At 47.1% G+C, this 24,910-nt stretch overlaps 1 protein-coding gene across 3 annotated transcripts in view; it reads left to right on the top strand.

Annotated features, from left to right (window-relative positions):
- The window catches only part of hdhd2 (haloacid dehalogenase-like hydrolase domain containing 2), a 32,565-nt gene extending 7,981 nt beyond the window's left edge, over positions 1–24,584 (top strand). For all 3 annotated transcript variants that reach the window (XM_055861411.1, XM_055861402.1, XM_055861394.1), the window contains 3 exons: positions 6,287–6,503; positions 23,205–23,268; positions 23,368–24,584. In XM_055861411.1, the coding sequence (XP_055717386.1) occupies positions 6,287–6,503; positions 23,205–23,268; positions 23,368–23,471 (385 nt within the window). In that variant the 3' untranslated portion in view covers positions 23,472–24,584. The remainder of the gene's footprint in view (positions 1–6,286; positions 6,504–23,204; positions 23,269–23,367) is intronic.
- The last annotated feature ends 326 nt before the right edge of the window (positions 24,585–24,910 follow it).

The following is a 24,910-nucleotide window of genomic DNA, read 5'->3' as shown; positions in this document are numbered from 1 at the left end:
TTTTCCTCGGATTAAATGTCAGGAATGGTGAAAAAGTGCATTTAAATGTATTTGGCTAAGGTGTATGTAAACTTCCGACTTCAACTGTATATATTGTTTTTAGAATCCCAGCCCCCGTCCCTGCAGGAGGTCTTTTGCTTTTAGGTAGGCCGTCATTGTAAATAACAATGTTCTTAACTGACTTGCTTTGTTAAATAAATAAAAAATACAAGTAAAGATCAATTGCTGCGGGGTTGAAGCTACGAACCCATAGGCTTGTCTCTCTCATCCCTTCCAGGCTTCTGGGTGGACAATCAGCCTGTCATAGCGGATGAACCCATAGGCTTGGGTCTCTCATTGAAGCTTCGAACCCATAGGCTCTCATCCCTTCCGGGCTTCTGGGAGGGAGGGTGAACAATGATCCTGTCATAGTGGATGTAAGCAATGTCCCCACTGCTCTGGCAGCTTTCATGGCTGGGATCAGTTCTTTCCTCTTCTGGTGCACAGCTTCAGGATAGTCCTCGTTGAGGAAGATATATGTTCCTCTCAAATTCTTGGCTCTTTCCAGAACAGCTACCCTGTCCTTGAACCTCAGGATCCTGACACCTATCGGCCTGGTCCTATCACCTCAATCTTCCTGTGGTCCATCTTCAATTTCTCAGAGATCAGTTCCCTCACTTTGTCTCATGTGGAGGTCCTGCAATTCCGTCCACAACCTTGTTGTTCCGTCTTGATTGTCCCTCGAGGGTCTGATTTATCTGTCATTGTTATCATGGATTCACACACAGAACTGATGTCCTCTCTCAATGACTTACAGATTGCTGTCATCTTGCCGTTCTCCTGTTTCAACTCATTGAGCTGACCCTGGGAGAACTGCAAATTGTTCTTCAGGTCCTGGACCTCTCTGGTCAGGTTGTCCATTCTGTTATTAGTTGACTCCACCAGTATTGTTCTTCAGGTCCTGGACCTCTCTGGTCAGGTCGTCCATTCTTTTATTAGTCGACTCCACCAGTATTGTTCTTCAGGTCCTGGACCTCTCTGGTCAGGTCGTCCATTCTGTTATTAGTCGACTCCACCAGTATTGTTCTTCAGGTCCTGGACCTCTCTGGTCCATTCTGATATTAGTTGAATCCACCAGTATTTGGACAAAACACTTGAAGCTATTTTCTTGTTGTAACAACTGCTTGTCTCTTTTTGTTCATTTTAAAAGATTCTTAATGTGTGATAGAGAGACACCACTGTCCTCAACGGTCCTCCCGCCGGCTTTGATCTCTGTCATAGTAGCTAGCAACGTATGTTAGGCTGTTACTCCCCGCAGTTACAGACAGGGTAGGTCACAGGGAGGATGGAAAACAACAAACAGCATGGATCTAGACAGCCATAAACCCGGGACAATCCACTGTCCCAGCCACAATGGCTAACCGCATCACGGTGCTCCTGAGAACCCAGCTAGCTTGATATGCAGTTAGCTAGCAGCTAGGCTAGCTGTGACGCCAAATACCTCCTCAGACCCGTCCTTGGTCGGCAGGATCACTGGAAAGAGACAAGCAGTCCCAGCAACTGATGCCAACTGGTATCCATACTAAGAAGCTAGCTAGCTACCAAGAACTTTACAAAACACTTTCAAACAAAGGTATATTTTATGGGTGCTTTAAATATTGACTGGCTTCCATCAAGCTGCCCACTCAAGAAAATGCTTCAAACTGTAACCAGTGCCTGCAACCTGGTTCAGGTTATCAGTCAACCTACCAGGGTAGTTACAAACAGCACAGGAATGCAATACTAATGCTGTAGAAATGTGCTTGAAAGCAGTATGCAGATTCATTCGATTTAGTGATCACGATATAGTAGCCATATCTAGGATAACCAAAGGCTGGGTCTAATGTAGTGTATAAGAGGTTATATGAGAAGTTTTGTAGTGATTCCTATGTTGTTTATGTAAAGACTTTGTTGGTCCGTGGTGTGTAATGAGGAGCAAACAGACGCTGCACTTGACACATTTATGAAACATCTTATCCCAGTTACTAATAAGCACGCACCCATTAAGAAAATGACTGTAAAACCTGTTAAATCCCCGTGGATTGATGAGGAATCTAAAAATTGTATGGTTGAGAGGGATGAGGCAAAAGGAATGGCATAATAATATAAGTAATGAAAGAAGTCTGGCTGCACAACCGATTGGCAAACGTATTGCAAATTGAGAAATCATGTCACTAAACTGTAATAAAAGAAGAAACTACACTGTAAAACAAAGATAAATGACATAACGAATGATAGTAAAAAGCTTTGGAGCGATTTTATTATATTTTAATTAATTTATTATAATTTCATTCATCAGAAAACCCACTGATATTGTTAACTACTTGCATTATTTTTCCAACAACACATCCAAGTATATCTGAAAAAATTATAAAAGACGAATTGTAATTTTGAATTCCGTAAAGTGAGTGTGGAAGAGGAGAAAGAATGATTTTTGTCTATCAACAATGACAAGCCCCCGGGGTCTGACAATCTGGATGGAAAATGACTGAGGATAATAGCAGACGATATTGCCACTCCTATTTGCCACATCTTCAATTTAAGCCTACTAGAGAGCGTGTGGCCTCAGGCCTGGAGGGAAGCTAAAGTCATTCCGCTACCGAAGAATAGTAAAGCCCCCTTTACTGGCTCAAATAGCCGACCAATCAGCCTGTTACCAACCCTTAGTAAAGTTTTGAAAATGTTTTTTGACCAGATACAATGCTATTTTAAAAATAAACCCCAGGAAGAGTAGCTGCTGCCTCGACAGGAACTAACGGGGATCCATAATAAACCCCAGGAAGAGTAGCTGCTGTCTTGGCAGGAACTAATGGGGATCCATAATAAACCCCAGGAAGAGTAGCTGCTGGCTTGGCAGGAACTAATGGGGATCCATAATAAACCCCAGGAAGAGTAGCTGCTGCCTTGGCAGGAACTAATGGGGATCCATAATAAACCCCAGGAAGAGTAGCTGCTGCCTTGGCAGGAACTAATGGGGATCCATAATAAACCCCAGGAAGAGTAGCTGCTGCCTTGACAGGAACTAATGGGGATCCATAATAAACCCCAGGAAGAGTAGCTGCTGCCTTGGCAGGAACTAATGGGGATCCATAATAAACCCCAGGAAGAGTAGCTGCTGCCTTGGCAGGAACTAATGGGGATCCATAATAAACTCCGGGAAGAGTAGCTGCTGCCTTGGCAGGAACTAATGGGGATCCATAATAAACTCCGGGAAGAGTAGCTGCTGCCTTGGCAGGAACTAATGGGGATCCATAATAAACCCCAGGAAGAGTAGCTGCTGCCTTGGCAAGAACTAATGGGGATCCATAATAAACCCCAGGAAGAGTAGCTGCTGCCTTGGCAGGAACTAATGGGGATCCATAATAAACCCCAGGAAGAGTAGCTGCTGCCTTGGCAGGAACTAATGGGGATCCATAATAAACCCCAGGAATAGTAGCTGCTGCCTTGGCAGGAACTAATAGGGATCCATAATAAACCCCAGGAAGAGTAGCTGCTGCCTTGGAAACAGGAACTAATGGGGATCCATAATAAACCCCAGGAAGAGTAGCTGCTGCCTTGACAGGAACTAATGGGGATCCATAATAAACCCCAGGAAGAGTAGCTGCTGCCTTGGCAGGAACTAATGGGGATCCATAATAAACCCCAGGAAGAGTAGCTGCTGCCTTGGCAACAGGAACTAATGGGGATCCATAATAAACCTCAGGAAGAGTAGCTGCTGCCTTTGCAGGAACTAATGGGGATCCATAATAAACCCCAGGAAGAGTAGCTGCTGCCTTGACAGGAACTAATGGGGATCCATAATAAACCCCAGGAAGAGTAGCTGCTGCCTTGACAGGAACTAATGGGGATCCATAATAAACCCCAGGAAGAGTAGCTGCTGCCTTGGCAGGAACTAATGGGCATCCATAATAAACCCCAGGAAGAGCAGCTTCTGCCTTGACAGGAACTAATGGGGATCCATAATAAACCCCAGGAAGAGTAGCTGCTGCCTTGGCAGGAACTAATGGGGATCCATAATAAACCCCAGGAAGAGTAGCTGCTGCCTTGGCAGGAACTAATGGGGATCCATAATAAACCCCAGGAAGAGTAGCTGCTGCCTTGGCAGGAACTAATGGGGATCCATAATAAACTCCGGGAAGAGTAGCTGCTGCCTTGGCAGGAACTAATGGGGATCCATAATAAACCCCAGGAAGAGTAGCTGCTGCCTTGACAGGAACTAATGGGGATCCATAATAAACCCCAGGAAGAGTAGCTGCTGCCTTGGCAGGAACTAATGGGGATCCATAATAAACCCCAGGAAGAGTAGCTGCTGCCTTGGCAGGAACTAATGGGGATCCATAATAAACTCCAGGAAGAGTAGCTGCTGCCTTGGCAGGAACTAATGGGGATCCATAATAAACCCCAGGAAGAGTAGCTGCTGCCTTGGCAGGAAGCAATGGGGATTCATAACAAACCCCAGGAAGAGTAGCTGCTGCCTTGGCAGGAAGTAATGGGGATCCATAATAAACCCCAGGAAGAGTAGCTGCTGCCTTGGCAGGAAGTAATGGGGATCCATAATAAACCCCAGGAAGAGTAGCTGCTGCTTTGGCAGGAACTAATGGGGATCCATAATAACCCCAGGAAGAGTAGCTGCTGCCTTGACAGGAACTAATGGGGATCCATAATAAACCCCAGGAAGAGTAGCTGCTGCCTTGGCAGGAAGTAATGGGGATTCATAATAAACCCCAGGAAGAGTAGCTGCTGCCTTGACAGGAACTAATGGGGATCCATAATAAACCCCAGGAAGAGTAGCTGCTGCCTTGGCAGGAAGTAATGGGGATTCATAATAAATACAGATCTTTGATCATCTAAATTTCTCACTCATTCAGGATTATCCGTAGTCATGGTAGCATCCACATTAATGTAGAAATGTTTCGAAATATATTATATTTTTTATTTACAATAAAAGTGACTCAAATGACAATACATGCTTTATTCACCGTTTAATTTCTATTGGGCACAAAATAATCTGAAACACAACAAAACGAACTGCAAATGCATCCAACACGTTTGGTTGAGTCACCAGCTTGGTGTAGTCACTGCTATAAATATGAGTCACCGGCTTGGTGTAGTCACTGCTATGAATATGAGTCACCAGCTTGGTTTAGTCACTGCTATGAATATGAGTCACCAGCTTGGTGTAGTCACTGCTATGAATATGAGTCACCAGCTTGGTGTAGTCACTGCTATGAATATGAGTCACCAGCTGGGTGTAGTCACTGCTATGAATATGAGTCACCAGCTTGGTGTAGTCACTGCTATGAATATGAGTCACCAGCTGGGTGTAGTCACTGCTATGAATATGAGTCACCAGCTTGGTGTAGTCACTGCTATGAATATGAGTCACCGGCTTGGTGTAGTCACTGCTATAAATATGAGTCACCGGCTTGGTGTAGTCACTGCTATAAATATGAGTCACCGGCTTGGTGTAGTCACTGCTATAAATATGAGTCACCGGCTTGGTGTAGTCACTGCTATGAATATGAGTCACCAGCTTGGTGTAGTCACTGCTATGAATATGAGTCACCAGCTTGGTGTAGTCACTGCTATGAATATGAGTCACCAGCTTGGTGTAGTCACTGCTATGAATATGAGTCACCGGCTTGGTGTAGTCACTGCTATGAATATGAGTCACCGGCTTGGTGTAGTCACTGCTATGAATATGAGTCACCAGCTTGGTGTAGTCACTGCTATGAATATGAGTCACCGGCTTGGTGTAGTCACTGCTATGAATATGAGTCACCGGCTTGGTGTAGTCACTGCTATAAATATGAGTCACCGGCTTGGTGTAGTCACTGCTATGAATATGAGTCACCAGCTTGGTGTAGTCACTGCTATGAATATGAGTCACCGGCTTGGTGTAGTCACTGCTATGAATATGAGTCACCAGCTTGGTGTAGTCACTGCTATGAATATGAGTCACCGGCTTGGTGTAGTCACTGCTATGAATATGAGTCACCAGCTTGGTGTAGTCACTGCTATGAATATGGGACCAAATACTAAACTTGTTACTACTAAAAGAATCTCTACGGGGGTCAATCATTTTTTTCTCCTTCCTGTTTGAGCTCCGTATTTGATCTGTTTTATACAGTCATCGTGTTAATCACTTCAGACCCCACTGTATATCTCAATGTATTGCTTTGAATGTGTTTTCTGGTGTGTGCTACTGCAGTGAGCCTTCAGCTGCCTTGGGACACTTCAAATACAACTCTTTCCCTCTATCTACCAGGCTGCTTCTAGACGGGGCCCCCCTCATCGCCATCCATAAGGCCAGGTATTATAAGAGGAAGGATGGTCTGGCGCTGGGCCCCGGACCCTTTGTGACAGCGTTAGAGTACGCTACAGACTGTCAGGCCACCGTTGTGGGGAAGCCTGAGGGGACATTCTTCCTGGAGGCTCTGAGGGACATTGGCTGTTGTCCTGAAGAGGCCATCATGATCGGAGACGTGAGTCACACTGGAGGACTCCCAAATAGTACCCTATTCCCTATATAGTTGGGTTAGGGTTATCACACTGGAGGACTCCCAAATAGTACCCTATTCCCTATATAGTTGGGTTAGGGTTATCACACTGGAGGACTCCCAAATAGTACCCTATTCCCTGTATAGTTGGGTTAGGGTTATCACACTGGAGGACTCCCAAATAGTACCCTATTCCCTATATAGTTGGGATAGGGTTATCACACTGGAGGACTCCCAAATAGTACCCTATTCCCTGTATAGTTGGGTTGGGGTTATCACACTGGAGGACTCCCAAATAGTACCCTATTCCCTATATAGTTGGGTTAGGGTTATCACACTGGAGGACTCCCAAATAGTACCCTATTCCCTGTATAGTTGGGTTGGGGTTATCACACTGGAGGACTCCCAAATAGTACCCTATTCCCTATATAGTTGGGTTGGGGTTATCACACTGGAGGACTCCCAAATAGTACCCTATTCCCTATATAGTTGGGTTGGGGTTATCACACTGGAGGACTCTCAAATAGTACCCTATTCCCTATATAGTTGGGTTAGGGTTATCACACTGGAGGACTCTCAAATAGTACCCTATTCCCTATATAGTTGGGTTGGGGTTATCACACTGGAGGACTCCCAAATAGTACCCTATTCCCTATATAGTTGGGTTGGGGTTATCACACTGGAGGACTCCCAAATAGTACCCTATTCCCTATATAGTTGGGTTGGGGTTATCACACTGGAGGACTCCCAAATAGTACCCTATTCCCTATATAGTTGGGTTAGGGTTATCACACTGGAGGACTCCCAAATAGTACCCTATTCCCTATATAGTTGGGTTGGGGTTATCACACTGGAGGACTCTCAAATAGTACCCTATTCCCTATATAGTTGGGTTGGAGTTATCACACTGGAGGACTCCCAAATAGTACCCTATTCCCTATATAGTTGGGTTGGGGTTATCACACTGGAGGACTCCCAAATACTACCCTATTCCCTATATAGTTGGGTTGGGGTTATCACACTGGAGGACTCCCAAATAGTTCCCTATTCCCTATATAGTTGGGTTTGGGTTATCACACTGGAGGACTCCCAAATAGTACCCTATTCCCTATATAGTTGGGTTGGGGTTATCACACTGGAGGACTCCCAAATAGTACCCTATTCCCTATATAGTTGGGTTGGGGTTATCACACTGGAGGACTCTCAAATAGTACCCTATTCCCTATATAGTTGGGTTGGGGTTATCACACTGGAGGACTCCCAAATAGTACCCTATTCCCTGTATAGTTGGGTTGGGGTTATCACACTGGAGGACTCTCAAATAGTACCCTATTCCCTATATAGTTGGGTTGGGGTTATCACACTGGAGGACTCCCAAATAGTACCCTATTCCCTATATAGTTGGGTTGGGGTTATCACACTGGAGGACTCCCAAATAGTACCCTATTCCCTATATAGTTGGGTTAGGGTTATCACACTGGAGGACTCCCAAATAGTACCCTATTCCCTATATAGTTGGGTTAGGGTTATCACACTGGAGGACTCCCAAATAGTACCCTATTCCCTGTATAGTTGGGTTAGGGTTATCACACTGGAGGACTCCCAAATAGTACCCTATTCCCTATATAGTTGGGTTGGGGTTATCACACTGGAGGACTCCCAAATAGTACCCTATTCCCTATATAGTTGGGTTAGGGTTATCACACTGGAGGACTCCCAAATAGTACCCTATTCCCTATATAGTTGGGTTGGGGTTATCACACTGGAGGACTCCCAAATAGTACCCTATTCCCTATATAGTTGGGTTGGGGTTATCACACTGGAGGACTCCCAAATAATACCTTATTCCCTATATAGTTGGGTTGGGGTTATCACACTGGAGGACTCCCAAATAGTACCCTATTCCCTATATAGTTGGGTTGGGGTTATCACACTGGAGGACTCCCAAATAGTACCCTATTCCCTATATAGTTGGGTTAGGGTTATCACACTGGAGGACTCCCAAATAGTACCCTATTCCCTATATAGTTGGGTTGGGGTTATCACACTGGAGGACTCCCAAATAGTACCCTATTCCCTATATAGTTGGGTTGGGGTTATCACACTGGAGGACTCCCAAATAGTACCCTATTCCCTATATAGTTGGGTTAGGGTTATCACACTGGAGGACTCCCAAATAGTACCCTATTCCCTATATAGTTGGGTTAGGGTTATCACACTGGAGGACTCCCAAATAGTACCCTATTCCCTATATAGTTGGGTTGGGGTTATCACACTGGAGGACTCCCAAATAGTACCCTATTCCCTATATAGTTGGGTTAGGGTTATCACACTGGAGGACTCCCAAATAGTACCCTATTCCCTATATAGTTGGGTTGGGGTTATCACACTGGAGGACTCCCAAATAGTACCCTATTCCCTATATAGTTGGGTTGGGGTTATCACACTGGAGGACTCTCAAATAGTACCCTATTCCCTATATAGTTGGGTTGGGGTTATCACACTGGAGGACTCCCAAATAATACCCTATTCCCTATATAGTTGGGTTGGGGTTATCACACTGGAGGACTCCCAAATAGTACCCTATTCCCTATATAGTTGGGTTGGGGTTATCACACTGGAGGACTCCCAAATAATACCTTATTCCCTATATAGTTGGGTTGGGGTTATCACACTGGAGGACTCCCAAATAGTACCCTATTCCCTATATAGTTGGGTTGGGGTTATCACACTGGAGGACTCCCAAATAGTACCCTATTCCCTATATAGTTGGGTTAGGGTTATCACACTGGAGGACTCCCAAATAGTACCCTATTCCCTATATAGTTGGGTTGGGGTTATCACACTGGAGGACTCCCAAATAGTACCCTATTCCCTATATAGTTGGGTTGGGGTTATCACACTGGAGGACTCCCAAATAGTACCCTATTCCCTATATAGTTGGGTTAGGGTTATCACACTGGAGGACTCCCAAATAGTACCCTATTCCCTATATAGTTGGGTTGGGGTTATCACACTGGAGGACTCCCAAATAGTACCCTATTCCCTATATAGTTGGGTTGGGGTTATCACACTGGAGGACTCCCAAATAGTACCCTATTCCCTATATAGTTGGGTTGGGGTTATCACACTGGAGGACTCTCAAATAGTACCCTATTCCCTGTATAGTTGGGTTGGGGTTATCACACTGGAGGACTCCCAAATAGTACCCTATTCCCTATATAGTTGGGTTAGGGTTATCACACTGGAGGACTCCCAAATAGTACCCTATTCCCTGTATAGTTGGGTTGGGGTTATCACACTGGAGGACTCCCAAATAGTACCCTATTCCCTATATAGTTGGGTTGGGGTTATCACACTGGAGGACTCTCAAATAGTACCCTATTCCCTATATAGTTGGGTTGGGGTTATCACACTGGAGGACTCCCAAATAGTACCCTATTCCCTATATAGTTGGGTTGGGGTTATCACACTGGAGGACTCTCAAATAGTACCCTATTCCCTGTATAGTTGGGTTGGGGTTATCACACTGGAGGACTCTCAAATAGTACCCTATTCCCTATATAGTTGGGTTGGGGTTATCACACTGGAGGACTCCCAAATAGTACCCTATTCCCTATATAGTTGGGTTGGGGTTATCACACTGGAGGACTCTCAAATAGTACCCTATTCCCTGTATAGTTGGGTTGGGGTTATCACACTGGAGGACTCCCAAATAGTACCCTATTCCCTGTATAGTTGGGTTGGGGTTATCACACTGGAGGACTCCCAAATAGTACCCTATTCCCTATATAGTTGGGTTGGGGTTATCACACTGGAGGACTCCCAAATAGTACCCTATTCCCTATATAGTTGGGTTGGGGTTATCACACTGGAGGACTCCCAAATAGTACCCTATTCCCTATATAGTTGGGTTGGGGTTATCACACTGGAGGACTCTCAAATAGTACCCTATTCCCTATATAGTTGGGTTGGGGTTATCACACTGGAGGACTCCCAAATAGTACCCTATTCCCTATATAGTTGGGTTGGGGTTATCACACTGGAGGACTCCCAAATAGTACCCTATTCCCTATATAGTTGGGTTGGGGTTATCACACTGGAGGACTCCCAAATAGTACCCTATTCCCTATATAGTTGGGTTAGGGTTATCACACTGGAGGACTCCCAAATAGTACCCTATTCCCTGTATAGTTGGGTTGGGGTTATCACACTGGAGGACTCCCAAATAGTACCCTATTCCCTATATAGTTGGGTTGGGGTTATCACACTGGAGGACTCTCAAATAGTACCCTATTCCCTATATAGTTGGGTTGGGGTTATCACACTGGAGGACTCCCAAATAGTACCCTATTCCCTATATAGTTGGGTTGGGGTTATCACACTGGAGGACTCTCAAATAGTACCCTATTCCCTGTATAGTTGGGTTGGGGTTATCACACTGGAGGACTCTCAAATAGTACCCTATTCCCTATATAGTTGGGTTGGGGTTATCACACTGGAGGACTCCCAAATAGTACCCTATTCCCTATATAGTTGGGTTGGGGTTATCACACTGGAGGACTCTCAAATAGTACCCTATTCCCTGTATAGTTGGGTTGGGGTTATCACACTGGAGGACTCCCAAATAGTACCCTATTCCCTGTATAGTTGGGTTGGGGTTATCACACTGGAGGACTCCCAAATAGTACCCTATTCCCTATATAGTTGGGTTGGGGTTATCACACTGGAGGACTCCCAAATAGTACCCTATTCCCTATATAGTTGGGTTGGGGTTATCACACTGGAGGACTCCCAAATAGTACCCTATTCCCTATATAGTTGGGTTGGGGTTATCACACTGGAGGACTCTCAAATAGTACCCTATTCCCTATATAGTTGGGTTGGGGTTATCACACTGGAGGACTCCCAAATAGTACCCTATTCCCTATATAGTTGGGTTGGGGTTATCACACTGGAGGACTCCCAAATAGTACCCTATTCCCTATATAGTTGGGTTGGGGTTATCACACTGGAGGACTCCCAAATAGTACCCTATTCCCTATATAGTTGGGTTGGGGTTATCACACTGGAGGACTCCCAAATAGTACCCTATTCCCTGTATAGTTGGGTTGGGGTTATCACACTGGAGGACTCCCAAATAGTACCCTATTCCCTATATAGTTGGGTTGGGGTTATCACACTGGAGGACTCCCAAATAGTACCCTATTCCCTATATAGTTGGGTTGGGGTTATCACACTGGAGGACTCCCAAATAGTACCCTATTCCCTATATAGTTGGGTTGGGGTTATCACACTGGAGGACTCCCAAATAGTACCCTATTCCCTGTATAGTTGGGTTGGGGTTATCACACTGGAGGACTCCCAAATAGTACCCTATTCCCTATATAGTTGGGTTGGGGTTATCACACTGGAGGACTCCCAAATAGTACCCTATTCCCTATATAGTTGGGTTGGGGTTATCACACTGGAGGACTCCCAAATAGTACCCTATTCCCTATATAGTTGGGTTGGGGTTATCACACTGGAGGACTCCCAAATAGTACCCTATTCCCTGTATAGTTGGGTTGGGGTTATCACACTGGAGGACTCCCAAATAGTACCCTATTCCCTATATAGTTGGGTTGGGGTTATCACACTGGAGGACTCCCAAATAGTACCCTATTCCCTATATAGTTGGGTTGGGGTTTTTACTGAGTTACAGTTAATATGAGGAAATCAGTCATTTTAAATTAATTCATTAGGCCCTAATCTATGGATTTCACATGACTGGGAATACAGATATACATCTGTTGGTCACAGATGCACAACATGAGCTAAAGTATGTGGACACCTGCTCGTCAAACATCTCACTCTAAAATCATGGACATTAATATAGAGTTGGTCCCTCCTTTGCTGCTATAACAGCCTCCACTCTTCTGGGAAGGCTTTCCACTAGATGTTGGAACATTGCTCCTATAACAGCCTCCACTCTTCTGGGAAGGCTTTCCACTAGATGTTGGAACATTGCTGCTATAACAGCCTCCACTCTTCTGGGAAGGCTTTCCACTAGATGTTGGAACATTGCTGCTATAACAGCCTCCACTCTTCTGGGAAGGCTTTCCACTAGATGTTGGAACATTTCTGCTATTACAGCCTCCACCCTTCTGGGAAGGCTTTACACTAGATGTTGTAACATTGCTGCTATAACAGCCTCCACTCTTCTGGGAAGGCTTTCCACTAGATGTTGGAACATTGCTGCTATAACAGCCTCCACTCTTCTGGGAAGGCTTTCCACTAGATGTTGGAACATTGCTGCTATAACAGCCTCCACTCTTCTTGGAAGGCTTTCCACTAGATGTTGGAACATTGCTGCTATAACAACCTCCACTCTTCTGGGAAGGCTTTCCACTAGATGTCGGAACATTGCTGCGGGGACTTGCTTCCATTCAGCCACAAGAGCATTAGTGAAGTCGGGCACTGATGTTGGGCGATTAGGCCTGGCTCAGTCGGCGTTCCAATTCATCGTGTTACTTTTTGAGCAAACATAGTAAAAACTCAAACGGACGAAAAGGAAGAGCTGAAACCAAGTTCATTCACCCATTGGGTCATACATCTACAAAGACAAGGTCTGATTACACAAGCACATATTTATAACATCCTAATAGTCAACTTACACATCTAGACAGCCAATACATCTCTGTTGCTGAGCAGGAACTACATTTTCCATGTCACTGGTGTAGTCATGGTCCTGCCTGATGCTTGAACCTTCATGGGAGTAGAAGTGTATGTGTGAGAGAGGACTGTAGTAGGAGGGTTGTTGGGGTGGGCCCCTCTGTGTGAGAGAGGACTGTAGTAGGAGGGTTGTTGGGGTGGGCCCCTCTGTGTGAGAGAGGACTGTGGTGGGCCCCTCTGTGTGAGAGAGGACTGTAGTAGGAGGGTCGTTGGGGTGGGCCCCTCTGTGTGAGAGAGGACTGTGGTGGGCCCCTCTGTGTGAGAGAGGACTGTAGTAGGAGGGTCGTTGGGGTGGGCCCCTCTGTGTGAGAGAGGACTGTAGTAGGAGGGTCGTTGGGGTGGGCCCCTCTGTGTGAGAGAGGACTGTGGTGGGCCCCTCTGTGTGAGAGAGGACTGTAGTAGGAGGGTCGTTGGGGTGGGCCCCTCTGTGTGAGAGAGGACTGTAGTAGGAGGGTCGTTGGGGTGGGCCCCTCTGTGTGAGAGAGGACTGTAGTAGGAGGGTTGTTGGGGTGGGCCCCTCTGTGTGAGAGGACTGTAGTAGGAGGGTTGTTGGGGTGGGCCCCTCTGTGTGAGAGAGGACTGTGGTGGGCCCCTCTGTGTGAGATAGGACTATAGTAGGGGGGTCGTTGGGGTGGGCCCCTCTGTGTGAGAGAGGACTGTAGTAGGAGGGTTGTTGTGGTGGGCCCCTCTGTGTGAGAGAGGACTGTAGTTGGAGGGTTGTTGGGGTGGGCCCCTCTGTGTGAGAGAGGACTGTAGTTGGAGGGTTGTTGGGGTGGGCCCCTCTGTGTGAGAGAGGACTGTAGTAGGAGGGTAGTTGTGGTGGGCCCCTGTGGCCCCCCTCAGAGAGGTTTCTTCTCACTTCAGCTATTGACTTGACCTCCAGCTCAATTCCTTGCTCCTCCATAGTTCCGCAGCTGGTCTGCCTTATCAGAGACTAACTAGACTGTTGCCCTTTGCCTCCCTCCTTGGGAACATCATGTGAACTTTCTGCACTTCCCCATGTCTGTCTCAGTAACTTTCCATACACCAAGTTCCTATCCATCCTTCATTGACCCCATCATATACTTTGACATGTAAAGTTATCAATAAGTATACAGTACCAGTCAAAAGTTTGGACACCTCATTAAGTGTTTTTTCTTTATTTGTAAAATAATAGTGAAGAAATCAAAACTATGAAATAACACATGGAATCATGTAGTTACCAAAAAAGCTCAAACCAGATGGGATTGGGTATCGCTGGCGTATCGTTGCAGAATGCTGTGGTAGCCATGCTGGTTAAGTGTGCCTTGATTTCTAAATAAATCACAGTGTCACCAGCAAAGCACCCCCACACCATCACACCTCCTCCTCCATGCTTCACGGTGGGAACCACACATGCAGAGATCATCCGTTCACCTACTCTGCGTCTCACAAAGACATGGCGGTTGGATCCAAAAATCTCAAATTTGGATTCTTCAAACCAAAGGACAAATAATATTTCCACCGGTCTAATGTCCATTGCTCAAGTCTCTTTTTCTTATTGGTGTCCTTTAGTGGTTTTAGTAGATGGCCTCATGAGATCTCCTCAGTAGAGGTAACTCTAATGAACTTATCCTCTGCAGCAGAGGTAACTCTGGGTATTTCCTGTGGCGGTCCTCATGAGAGCCAGTTTCATCATAGCGCTTGATGGTTTTTGTGACTGCACTTGAAGAAACTTTCAAAGTTCTTGACATTTTCAGGATTGACTGACCTTCATGTAATGATGGATTGTTGTTTCTCTTTGCTTATTTGAGATGGACTTGGTATTTTACCAAATAGGGCTGTCTTCTGTATACCACCCCTACCTTGTCACAACACAACTGATTGGCTCAAACGCATTAAGAAATTCAACAAATTAACTTTTGAAAAGCCACACCTGTTAATTGAAATGCATTCCAGGTGACTACCTCATGAAGCTGGTTGAGAGAATGCCAAGAGTGTGCTAAGCTGTCATCAAGGCAAACGGTGGCTACTTTGAAGAATCTCAAATATAAAAGATATTTTGATTTGTTGAACATTTTTTTGGTTACTACATGATTCCATATGTGTTATTTCTTAGTTTGTCTTCACTATTATTCTACAATGTAGAAAACTGTAAAAATTAAGAAAAACCCTTGAATGAGAAGGTGTCCAAACTTTTGACTGGTACTGTATTTAAATAAGGTAAACTCAGCAAAAAAAGAAACGTCCTCTCACTGTCAACTGCGTTTATTTTCAGCAAACTTAACATGTGTAAATATTTGTATGAACATAAGATTCAACAACTGAGACATAAACTGAACAAGTTCCACAGACATGGGACTAACATAAATTGAATAATGTGTCCCTGAACAAAGGGGAGTCAAAATCAAAAGTAACAGTCAGTATCTGGTGTGGCCACCAGCTGCATTAAGTACTGCAGTGCATCTCCTCCTCATGGACTGCACCAGATTTGCCAGTTCTTGTTGTGAGATGTTACCCCACTCTTCCACCAAGGCACCTGCAAGTTCCCGGACATTTGGCCCTAGCCCTCATCTTCCGATCCAACAGGTCCCAGATGTGCTCAATGGGATTGAGATCCGGGCTCTTCGCTGGCCACGGCAGAACATTGACATTCCTGTCTAGCATGAAATCACGCACAGAACGAGCAGTATGGCTGGTGGCATTGTCATGCTGGAGGGTCATGTTAGGATGAGCCTGCAGGAAGGGTACCATATGAGGGAGGAGGATGTCTTCCCATTTATTTATTTAGTATTTTTTTTATTTCACCTTTATCTAACCAGGTAGGCCAGTTGAGAACAAGTTCTCATTTATAACTGTGACGTGGCCAAGATAAAGCAAAGCAGTACGACAAAAACAACATCAACAAACGTACAGTCAATAACACAATAGAAAAATCTGTGTGTGCAAATGTAGGGAGGTATGCAACAAATAGGCCACAGAGGAGAAATAATTACAATTTAGCATTAACACTGGAGTGATAGATGTGCAGATGAGGATGTGCAAGTGGAGATACTGGGGTGCAAAAGAGCAAGAGTGTGAGTAATAATATGGGGATGAGGTAGTTGGGTGTGCTATTTACAGATGGGCTGTGTGCAGGTACAGTGATCGGTAAGCTGCTCTGACAGCTGATGCTTAAAGTTAGAGAGGGAGATATAAGTCTCCAGCTTCAGTGATTTTTGTAATTCCTTCCAGTCATTGGCAGCAGAGAACTGGAAGGAAAGGTGGCCAAAGGTAGTGTTGGCTTTGGGGATGACCAGTGAAATATACCTGCTGGAGCGTGTGCTACGGGTGGGTGTTGCTATGGTGACCAGTGAGCTGAGATAAGGCGGGGCTTTACCTAGCAAAGACATAGATGACCTGGAGCCATTGGGTTTGGTAACAAATATGAATCGAGGGCCAGCCAACGAGAGCATACAGGTCACAGTGGTGGGTAGTATATGGGGCTTTGGTGACAAAACGGATGGCACTGTGATAGACTGCATCCAGTTTGCTGAGTAGAGTATTGGTAGCAATTTTGTAAATGACATTGCCGAAGTCAGAGCCCGGACTTCAACCCAATCGAACGTCTCTGGAGAGACCTGAAAATAGCTGTGCAGCAACGCTCCCCATCCAACCTGACAGAGCGTGAGAGGATCTGCAGAGAAGAATGGGTGAAACTCCCCAAATACAGGTGTGCCAAGCTTGTAGCGTCATACCCAAGAAGACTAGGCTGTAATCATTGCCAGTTCTGAGTAAAGGGTGTGAATATTATTTTTTTGTAATCCATTTGCAAAAATAATATCTAAAAAACTGTTTTTGCTTTGTCATTATGGGGTATTGTGTGTAGATTGATGAGGGGTAAAAAAAACAATTTAATACATTTTAGAAGAAGGCTGTAACGTAACAAAATGTGGAAAAAGTGAAGGAATACTTTCCGAATACACTGTAGGTTCAGAACTGTTGTGGAACAGTCTTCAGAGATAGATGGGAGGGGTTGAGGGGACTGGGTGGTGTTCAGAGATAGATGGGAGGGGTTGAGGGGACTGGGTGGTGTTAGGAGATAGATGGGAGGGGTTGAGGGGACTGGGTGGTGTTAGGAGATAGATGGGAGGGGTTGAGGGGACTGGGTGGTGTTAGGAGATAGATGGGAGGGGTTGAGGGGACTGGGTGGTGTTAGGAGATAGATTTGAGGGGACTGGGTGGTGTTAGGAGATAGATGGGAGGGGTTGAGGGGACTGGGTGGTGGTCAGAGATAGATGGGAGGGGTTGAGGAGACTGGGTGGTGTTAGGAGATAGATGGGAGGGGTTGAGGGGACTGGGTGGTGTTCAGAGATAGATGGGAGGGGTTGAGGGGAGCTGAAGGATGGGACTGGGTGGTGGTCAGAGATAGATGGGAGCGGTTGAGGGGAGCTGAAGGATGGGACTGGATGGTGTTCAGAGATAGATGGGAGGGGTTGAGGGGAGCTGAAGGATGGGACTGGATGGTGTTCAGAGATAGATGTGAGGGGTTGAGTGGAGCTGAAGGATGGGACTGGATGGTGTTAGGAGATAGATTGGAGGGGTTGAGGGGAGCTGAAGGATGGGACTGGGTGGTGTTCAGAGATAGATGGGAGGGGCTGAGGGGAGCTGAAGGATGGGATGGTGTTCAGAGATAGATGGGAGGGGTTGAGGAGAGCTGAAGGATGGGACTGGATGGTGTTCAGAGATAGATGGGAGGGGTTGAGGGGAGCTGAAGGATGGGACTGGATGGTGTTAGGAGATAGATGGGAGGGGTTGAGGAGAGCTGAAGGATGGGACTGGGTGGTGTTCAGAGACAGATGGGAGGGGTTGAGGAGAGCTGAAGGATGGGATGGTGTTCAGAGATAGATGGGAGGGGTTGAGGGGAGGATGGGACTGGATGGTGTTCAGAGATAGATGGGAGGGGTTGAGGGGAGGATGGGACTGGATGGTGTTCAGAGATAGATGGGAGGGGTTGAGGGGAGCTGAAGGATGGGACTGGATGGTCTTCAGAGATAGATGGGAGGGGTTGAGGGGAGCTGAAGGATGGGACTGGATGGTGTTCAGAGATAGATGGGAGGGGTTGAGGGGAGCTGAAGGATGGGACTGGATGGTGTTAGGAGATAGATTGGAGGGGTTGAGGGGAGCTGAAGGATGGGACTGGATGGTGTTCAAAGATAGATGGGAGGGGTTGAGGGGAGCTGAAGGATGGGACTGGATGGTCTTAGGAGATAGATGGGAGGGGTTGAATGGAGCTGAAGGATGGGACTGGATGGTGTTAGGAGATAGATGGGAGGGGTTGAATGGAGCTGAAGGATGGGACTGGATGGTGTTCAGAGATAGATGGGAGGGGTTGAGGGGAGCTGAAGGATGGGACTGGATGGTGTTAGGAGATAGATGGGAGGGGTTGAATGGAGCTGAAGGATGGGACTGGATGGTGTTCAGTGATAGATGGGAGGGGTTGAGGGGGGCTGAAGGATGGGACTGGATGGTGTTAGGAGATAGATGGGAGGGGTTGAGGGGAGCTGAAGGATGGGACTGGATGGTGTTCAGAGATAGATGGGAGGGGTTGAGGGGAGCTGAAGGATGGGACTGGATGGTGTTCAGAGATAGATGGGAGGGGTTGAGGGGAGCTGAAGGATGGGACTGGATGGTGTTCAGAGATAGATGGGAGGGGTTGAGGGGAGTTGAAGGATGGGACTGGATGGTCTTCAGAGATAGATGGGAGGGATTGAGGGGAGCTGAAGGATGGGACTGGATGTGTTCAAAGATAGATGGGAGGGGTTGAGGGGAGCTGAAGGATGGGACTGGATGGTGTTCAGAGATAGATGGGAGGGGTTGAGGGGAGCTGAAGGATGGGACTGGATGGTGTTCAGAGATAGATGTGAGGGGTTGAGTGGAGCTGAAGGATGGGACTGGATGGTGTTAGGAGATAGATTGGAGGGGTTGAGGGGAGCTGAAGGATGGGACTGGGTGGTGTTCAGAGATAGATGGGAGGGGTTGAGGGGAGCTGAAGGATGGGACTGGATGGTGTTCAGAGATAGATGGGAGGGGTTGAGGAGAGCTGAAGGATGGGACTGGATTCTGTTCAGAGATAGATGGGAGGGGTTGAGGGGAGCTGAAGGATGGGACTGGATGGTGTTCAGAGATAGATGGGAGAGCTGAAGGATGGGACTGGATGGTCTTCAGAGATAGATGGGAGGGGTTGAGGAGAGCTGAAGGATGGGACTGGATGGTGTTCAGAGATAGATGGGAGGGGTTGAGGAGAGCTGAAGGATGGGACTGGATGGTGTTCAGAGATAGATGGGAGGGGTTGAGGGTAGTTGAAGGATGGAACTGGATGGTGTTCAGAGATAGATGGGAGGGGTTGAGGGGAGCTGAAGGATGGGACTGGATGGTGTTCAGAGATAGATGGGAGGGGTTGAGGGGAGCTGAAGGATGGGATTGGATGGTGTTCAGAGATAGATGGGAGGGGTTGAGGGTAGTTGAAGGATGGAACTGGATGGTGTTCAGAGATAGATGGGAGGGATTGAGGGGAGCTGAAGGCTGGGACTGGATGGTGTTCAGAGATAGATGGGAGGGGTTGAGGGGAGCTGAAGGATGGGACTGGATGGTGTTCAGAGATAGATGGGAGGGGTTGAGGGGAGCTGAAGGATGGAACTGGATGGTGTTCAGAGATAGATGGGAGGGGTTGAGGGGAGCTGAAGGATGGGACTGGATGGTGTTCAGAGATAGATGGGAGGGGTTGAGGGGAGCTGAAGGATGGGACTGGATGGTGTTCAGAGATAGATGGGAGGGGTTGAGGGGAGCTGAAGGATGGGATGGTGTTCAGAGATAGATGGGAGGGGTTGAGGGGAGCTGAAGGATGGGACTGGATGGTGTTCAGAGATAGATGGGAGGGGTTGAGGAGAGCTGAAGGATGGGACTGGATGGTGTTCAGAGATAGATGGGAGGGGTTGAGGGGAGCTGAAGGATGGGACTGGATGGTGTTAGGAGATAGATGGGAGGGGTTGAGGGGAGGATGGGACTGGATGGTGTTCAGAGATAGATGGGAGGGGTTGAGGGGAGGATGGGACTGGATGGTGTTCAGAGATAGATGGGAGGGGTTGAGGGGAGCTGAAGGATGGGACTGGATGGTCTTCAGAGATAGATGGGAGGGGTTGAGGGGAGCTGAAGGATGGGACTGGATGGTGTTTAGAGATAGATGGGAGGGGTTAAGGGGAGCTGAAGGATGGGACTGGATGGTGTTCAGAGATAGATGGGAGGGGTTGAGGGGAGCTGAAGGATGGGACTGGATGGTGTTCAGAGATAGATGTGAGGGGTTGAGTGGAGCTGAAGGATGGGACTGGATGGTGTTAGGAGATAGATGGGAGGGGTTGAGGGGAGCTGAAGGATGGGACTGGATGGTGTTCAGAGATAGATGGGAGGGGTTGAGGGGAGCTGAAGGATGGGACTGGGTGGTGGTCAGAGATAGATGGGAGGGGTTGAGGGGAGCTGAAGGATGGGACTGGATGGTGTTCAGAGATAGATGGGAGGGGTTGAGGGGAGCTGAAGGATGGGACTGGATGGTGTTCAGAGATAGATGTGAGGGGTTGAGTGGAGCTGAAGGATGGGACTGGATGGTGTTAGGAGATAGATGGGAGGGGTTGAGGAGAGCTGAAGGATGGGACTGGATGGTGTTCAGAGATAGATGGGAGGGGTTGAGGGGAGCTGAAGGATGGGACTGGATGGTCTTCAGAGATAGATGGGAGGGGTTGAGGGGAGCTGAAGGATGGGACTGGATGGTGTTCAGAGATAGATGGGAGGGGTTGAGGGGAGCTGAAGGATGGGACTGGATGGTGTTAGGAGATAGATTGGAGGGGTTGAGGGGAGCTGAAGGATGGGACTGGATGGTGTTCAGAGATAGATGGGAGGGGTTGAGGGGAGCTGAAGGATGGGACTGGATGGTGTTAGGAGATAGATGGGAGGGGTTGAATGGAGCTGAAGGATGGGACTGGATGGTGTTAGGAGATAGATGGGAGGGGTTGAATGGAGCTGAAGGATGGGACTGGATGGTGTTCAGAGATAGATGGGAGGGGTTGAGGGGAGCTGAAGGATGGGACTGGATGGTGTTAGGAGATAGATGGGAGGGGTTGAATGGAGCTGAAGGATGGGACTGGATGGTGTTCAGTGATAGATGGGAGGGGTTGAGGGGGGCTGAAGGATGGGACTGAATGGTGTTAGGAGATAGATGGGAGGGGTTGAGGGGAGCTGAAGGATGGGACTGGATGGTGTTAGGAGATAGATGGGAGGGGTTGAGGGGAGCTGAAGGATGGGACTGGATGGTGTTCAGAGATAGATGGGAGGGGTTGAGTGGAGCTGAAGGATGGGATTGGATGGTGTTAGGAGATAGATTGGAGGGGTTGAGGGGAGCTGAAGGATGGGACTGGGTGGTGTTCAGAGATAGATGGGAGGGGTTGAGGGGAGCTGAAGGATGGGACTGGATTGTGTTCAGAGATAGATGGGAGGGGTTGAGGAGAGCTGAAGGATGGGACTGGATTCTGTTCAGAGATAGATGGGAGGGGTTGAGGGGAGCTGAAGGATGGGACTGGATGGTCTTCAGAGATAGATGGGAGGGTTGAGGGGAGCTGACGGATGGGACTGGATGGTGTTCAGAGATAGATGGGAGGGGTTGAGGGGAGCTGAAGGATGGGACTGGATGGTGTTCAGAGATAGATGGGAGAGGTTGAGGAGAGCTGAAGGATGGGACTAAAAACTAAAAATATATAATTGTAAAATGTATAAGCATGAACTGTTGTTGTTAGTTTTAGTTTACTCCAGTTAGGGGAGGGATGGTAAGGTTAGCGGAAAATAATAAAGGAAAATATATAAAAACTATATTCAAAACAATTTATATATATATATACACACACACACAGTGGCAAGAAAAAGTATGTGAACCCTCGCCAATTGAAGCTCAACAGAACGACGACCCAAAACAGTAAATCAACAACAGAATGGCTTCAACAGAAGAAAATATGCCTTCTGGACTAGAGGTCGACCGATTATGATTTTTCAACGCCGATACCGATTATTGGAGGACCAAAAAAAGCCGATACCGATTAATCGGCCGATTTTTATATATATATATTTGTAATAATGACAATTACAACAATACTGAATGAACACTTTTATTTTAACTTAATATAATCATCAATAAAATCTATTTAGTCTCAAATAAATAATGAAACATGTTCAATTTGGTTTAAATAATGCAAAAACAAAGTAAAAGTGCAAATTTGCCATGTAAGAAAGCTAACGTTTAAGTTCCTTGCTCAGAACATGAGAACATATGAAAGCTGGTGGTTCCTTTTAACATGAGTCTTCAATATTCCCAGGTAAGATGTTTTAGGTTGTAGTTATTATAGGAATTATAGGACTATTTCTCTCTATACCATTTGTATTTCATATACCTTTGACTATTGGATGTTCTTATAGGCACTTTAGTATTGCCAGCCTAATCTCGGGAGTTGATAGGCTTGAATTCATAAACAGCGCCATGCTTGAAGTGCTGCTCCTCTAGTCCCACTCGTGGAGTGCAATGTAATCGGCGTCCAAAAATGGCGATTACCGATTGTTATGAAAACTTGAAATTGTCCCTAATTAAATCGGCAATGCCTCTATTCTGGAGTGGCCCAGTCAGAGTCGTGACCTCAACCCGATTGAGATGCTGTGGCATGACCTCAAGAGAGCAGTTCACACCAGACATCCCAAGAATATTGCTGAACTGAAACCGTTTTGTAAAGAGGAATGGTCCAGAATTCCTCCTGACCGTTTTGCAGGTCTGATCCACAACTACAGAAAACATTTGGTCGAGGTTATTGCTGCCACTGTATGGGGGATTGGAAATAATGCAGACATTACATTGATAGAAGCCACAATCTAACTGCAGTATTACATCTAACCTCAATCTGTTTAACAGTATTGTTCAATATCAACCCCCCCCCCCCCTTACAGGACGCCAGAGACGACGTGGGAGGGGCTCAAAACATTGGCATGCTGGGAATTGTAGTCAGAACCGGTAAGAGACATGACATCGCTTCATAACTCAAAGAAAACCTCTTTAAAAGCAACTCATGCCAATCATTTGTATTGATTCATAGACTGTTGTCTTCTATAGGTAAATACAGAGTGGGAGATGAGGGTAAAATTAACCCTCCACCATACCTGACCTGTGACAGCTTCACTCACGCTGTGGACCACATCCTCCAACACATCCTCTAACTATGGCTCTCTCATCACTATTAGATCATTTACACCAGACTGTAACGCCTCCTCTAGTCCCACACCAGACTGTAACACCTCCTCTAGTCCCACACCAGACTGTAACGCCTCCTCTAGTCCCACACCAGACTGTAACGTCTCCTCTAGTCCCACACCAGACTGTAACACCTCCTCTAGTCCCACACCAGACTGTAACGCCTCCTCTAGTCCCACACCAGACTGTAACACCTCCTCTAGTCCCACACCAGACTGTAACACCTCCTCTAGTCCCACACCAGACTGTAACACCTCCTCTAGTCCCACACCAGACTGTAACGTCTCCTCTAGTCCCACACCAGACTAACACCTCCTCTAGTCCCACACCAGACTGTAACGCCTCCTCTAGTCCCACACCAGACTGTAACGCCTCATCTAGTCCCACACCAGACTAACGCCTCCTCTAGTCCCACACCAGACTGTAACACCTCCTCTAGTCCCACACCAGACTGTAACACCTCCTCTAGTCCCACACCAGACTGTAACGTCTCCTCTAGTCCCACACCAGACTGTAACACCTCCTCTAGTCCCACACCAGACTGTAACGTCTCCTCTAGTCCCACACCAGACTGTAACGCCTCCTCTAGTCCCACACCAGACTAACGCCTCCTCTAGTCCCACACCAGACTAACGCCTCCTTTAGTCCCACACCAGACTAACGCCTCCTCTAGTCCCACACCAGACTAACGCCTCCTCTAGTCCCACACCAGACTAACGCCTCCTCTAGTCCCACACCAGACTGTAACACCTCCTCTAGTCCCACACCAGACTAACGCCTCCTCTAGTCCCACACCAGACTGTAACACCTCCTCTAGTCCCACACCAGACTAACGCCTCCTCTAGTCCCACACCAGACTAACGTCTCCTCTAGTCCCACACCAGACTAACGCCTCCTCTAGTCCCACACCAGACTAACGCCTCCTCTAGTCCCACACCAGACTGTAACGCCTCCTCTAGTCCCACACCAGACTGTAACGCCTCCTTTAGTCCCACACCAGACTGTAACGTCTCCTCTAGTCCCACACCAGACTGTAACGCCTCCTCTAGTCCCACACCAGACTGCTGTAACGCCTCCTCTAGTCCCACACCAGACTAAAGCCTCCTCTAGTCCCACACCAGACTAACGCCTCCTCTAGTCCCACACCAGACTGCTGTAACGCCTCCTCTAGTCCCACACCAGACTAACGCCTCCTCTAGTCCCACACCAGACTAACGCCTCCTCTAGTCCCACACCAGACTAACGCCTCCTCTAGTCCCACACCAGACTGCTGTAACGCCTCCTCTAGTCCCACACCAGACTGTAACGCCACCTCTAGTCCCACACCAGACTAACGCCTCCTCTAGTCCCACACCAGACTGTAACGCCTCCTCTAGTCCCACACCAGACTGTAACACCTCCTCTA

This window comes from Salvelinus fontinalis, chromosome 2 (assembly GCF_029448725.1).
Source record: "Salvelinus fontinalis isolate EN_2023a chromosome 2, ASM2944872v1, whole genome shotgun sequence".
Classification (NCBI taxonomy): domain Eukaryota; kingdom Metazoa; phylum Chordata; class Actinopteri; order Salmoniformes; family Salmonidae; genus Salvelinus; species Salvelinus fontinalis.
This window is presented reverse-complemented; position numbering and strand designations above follow the sequence as displayed.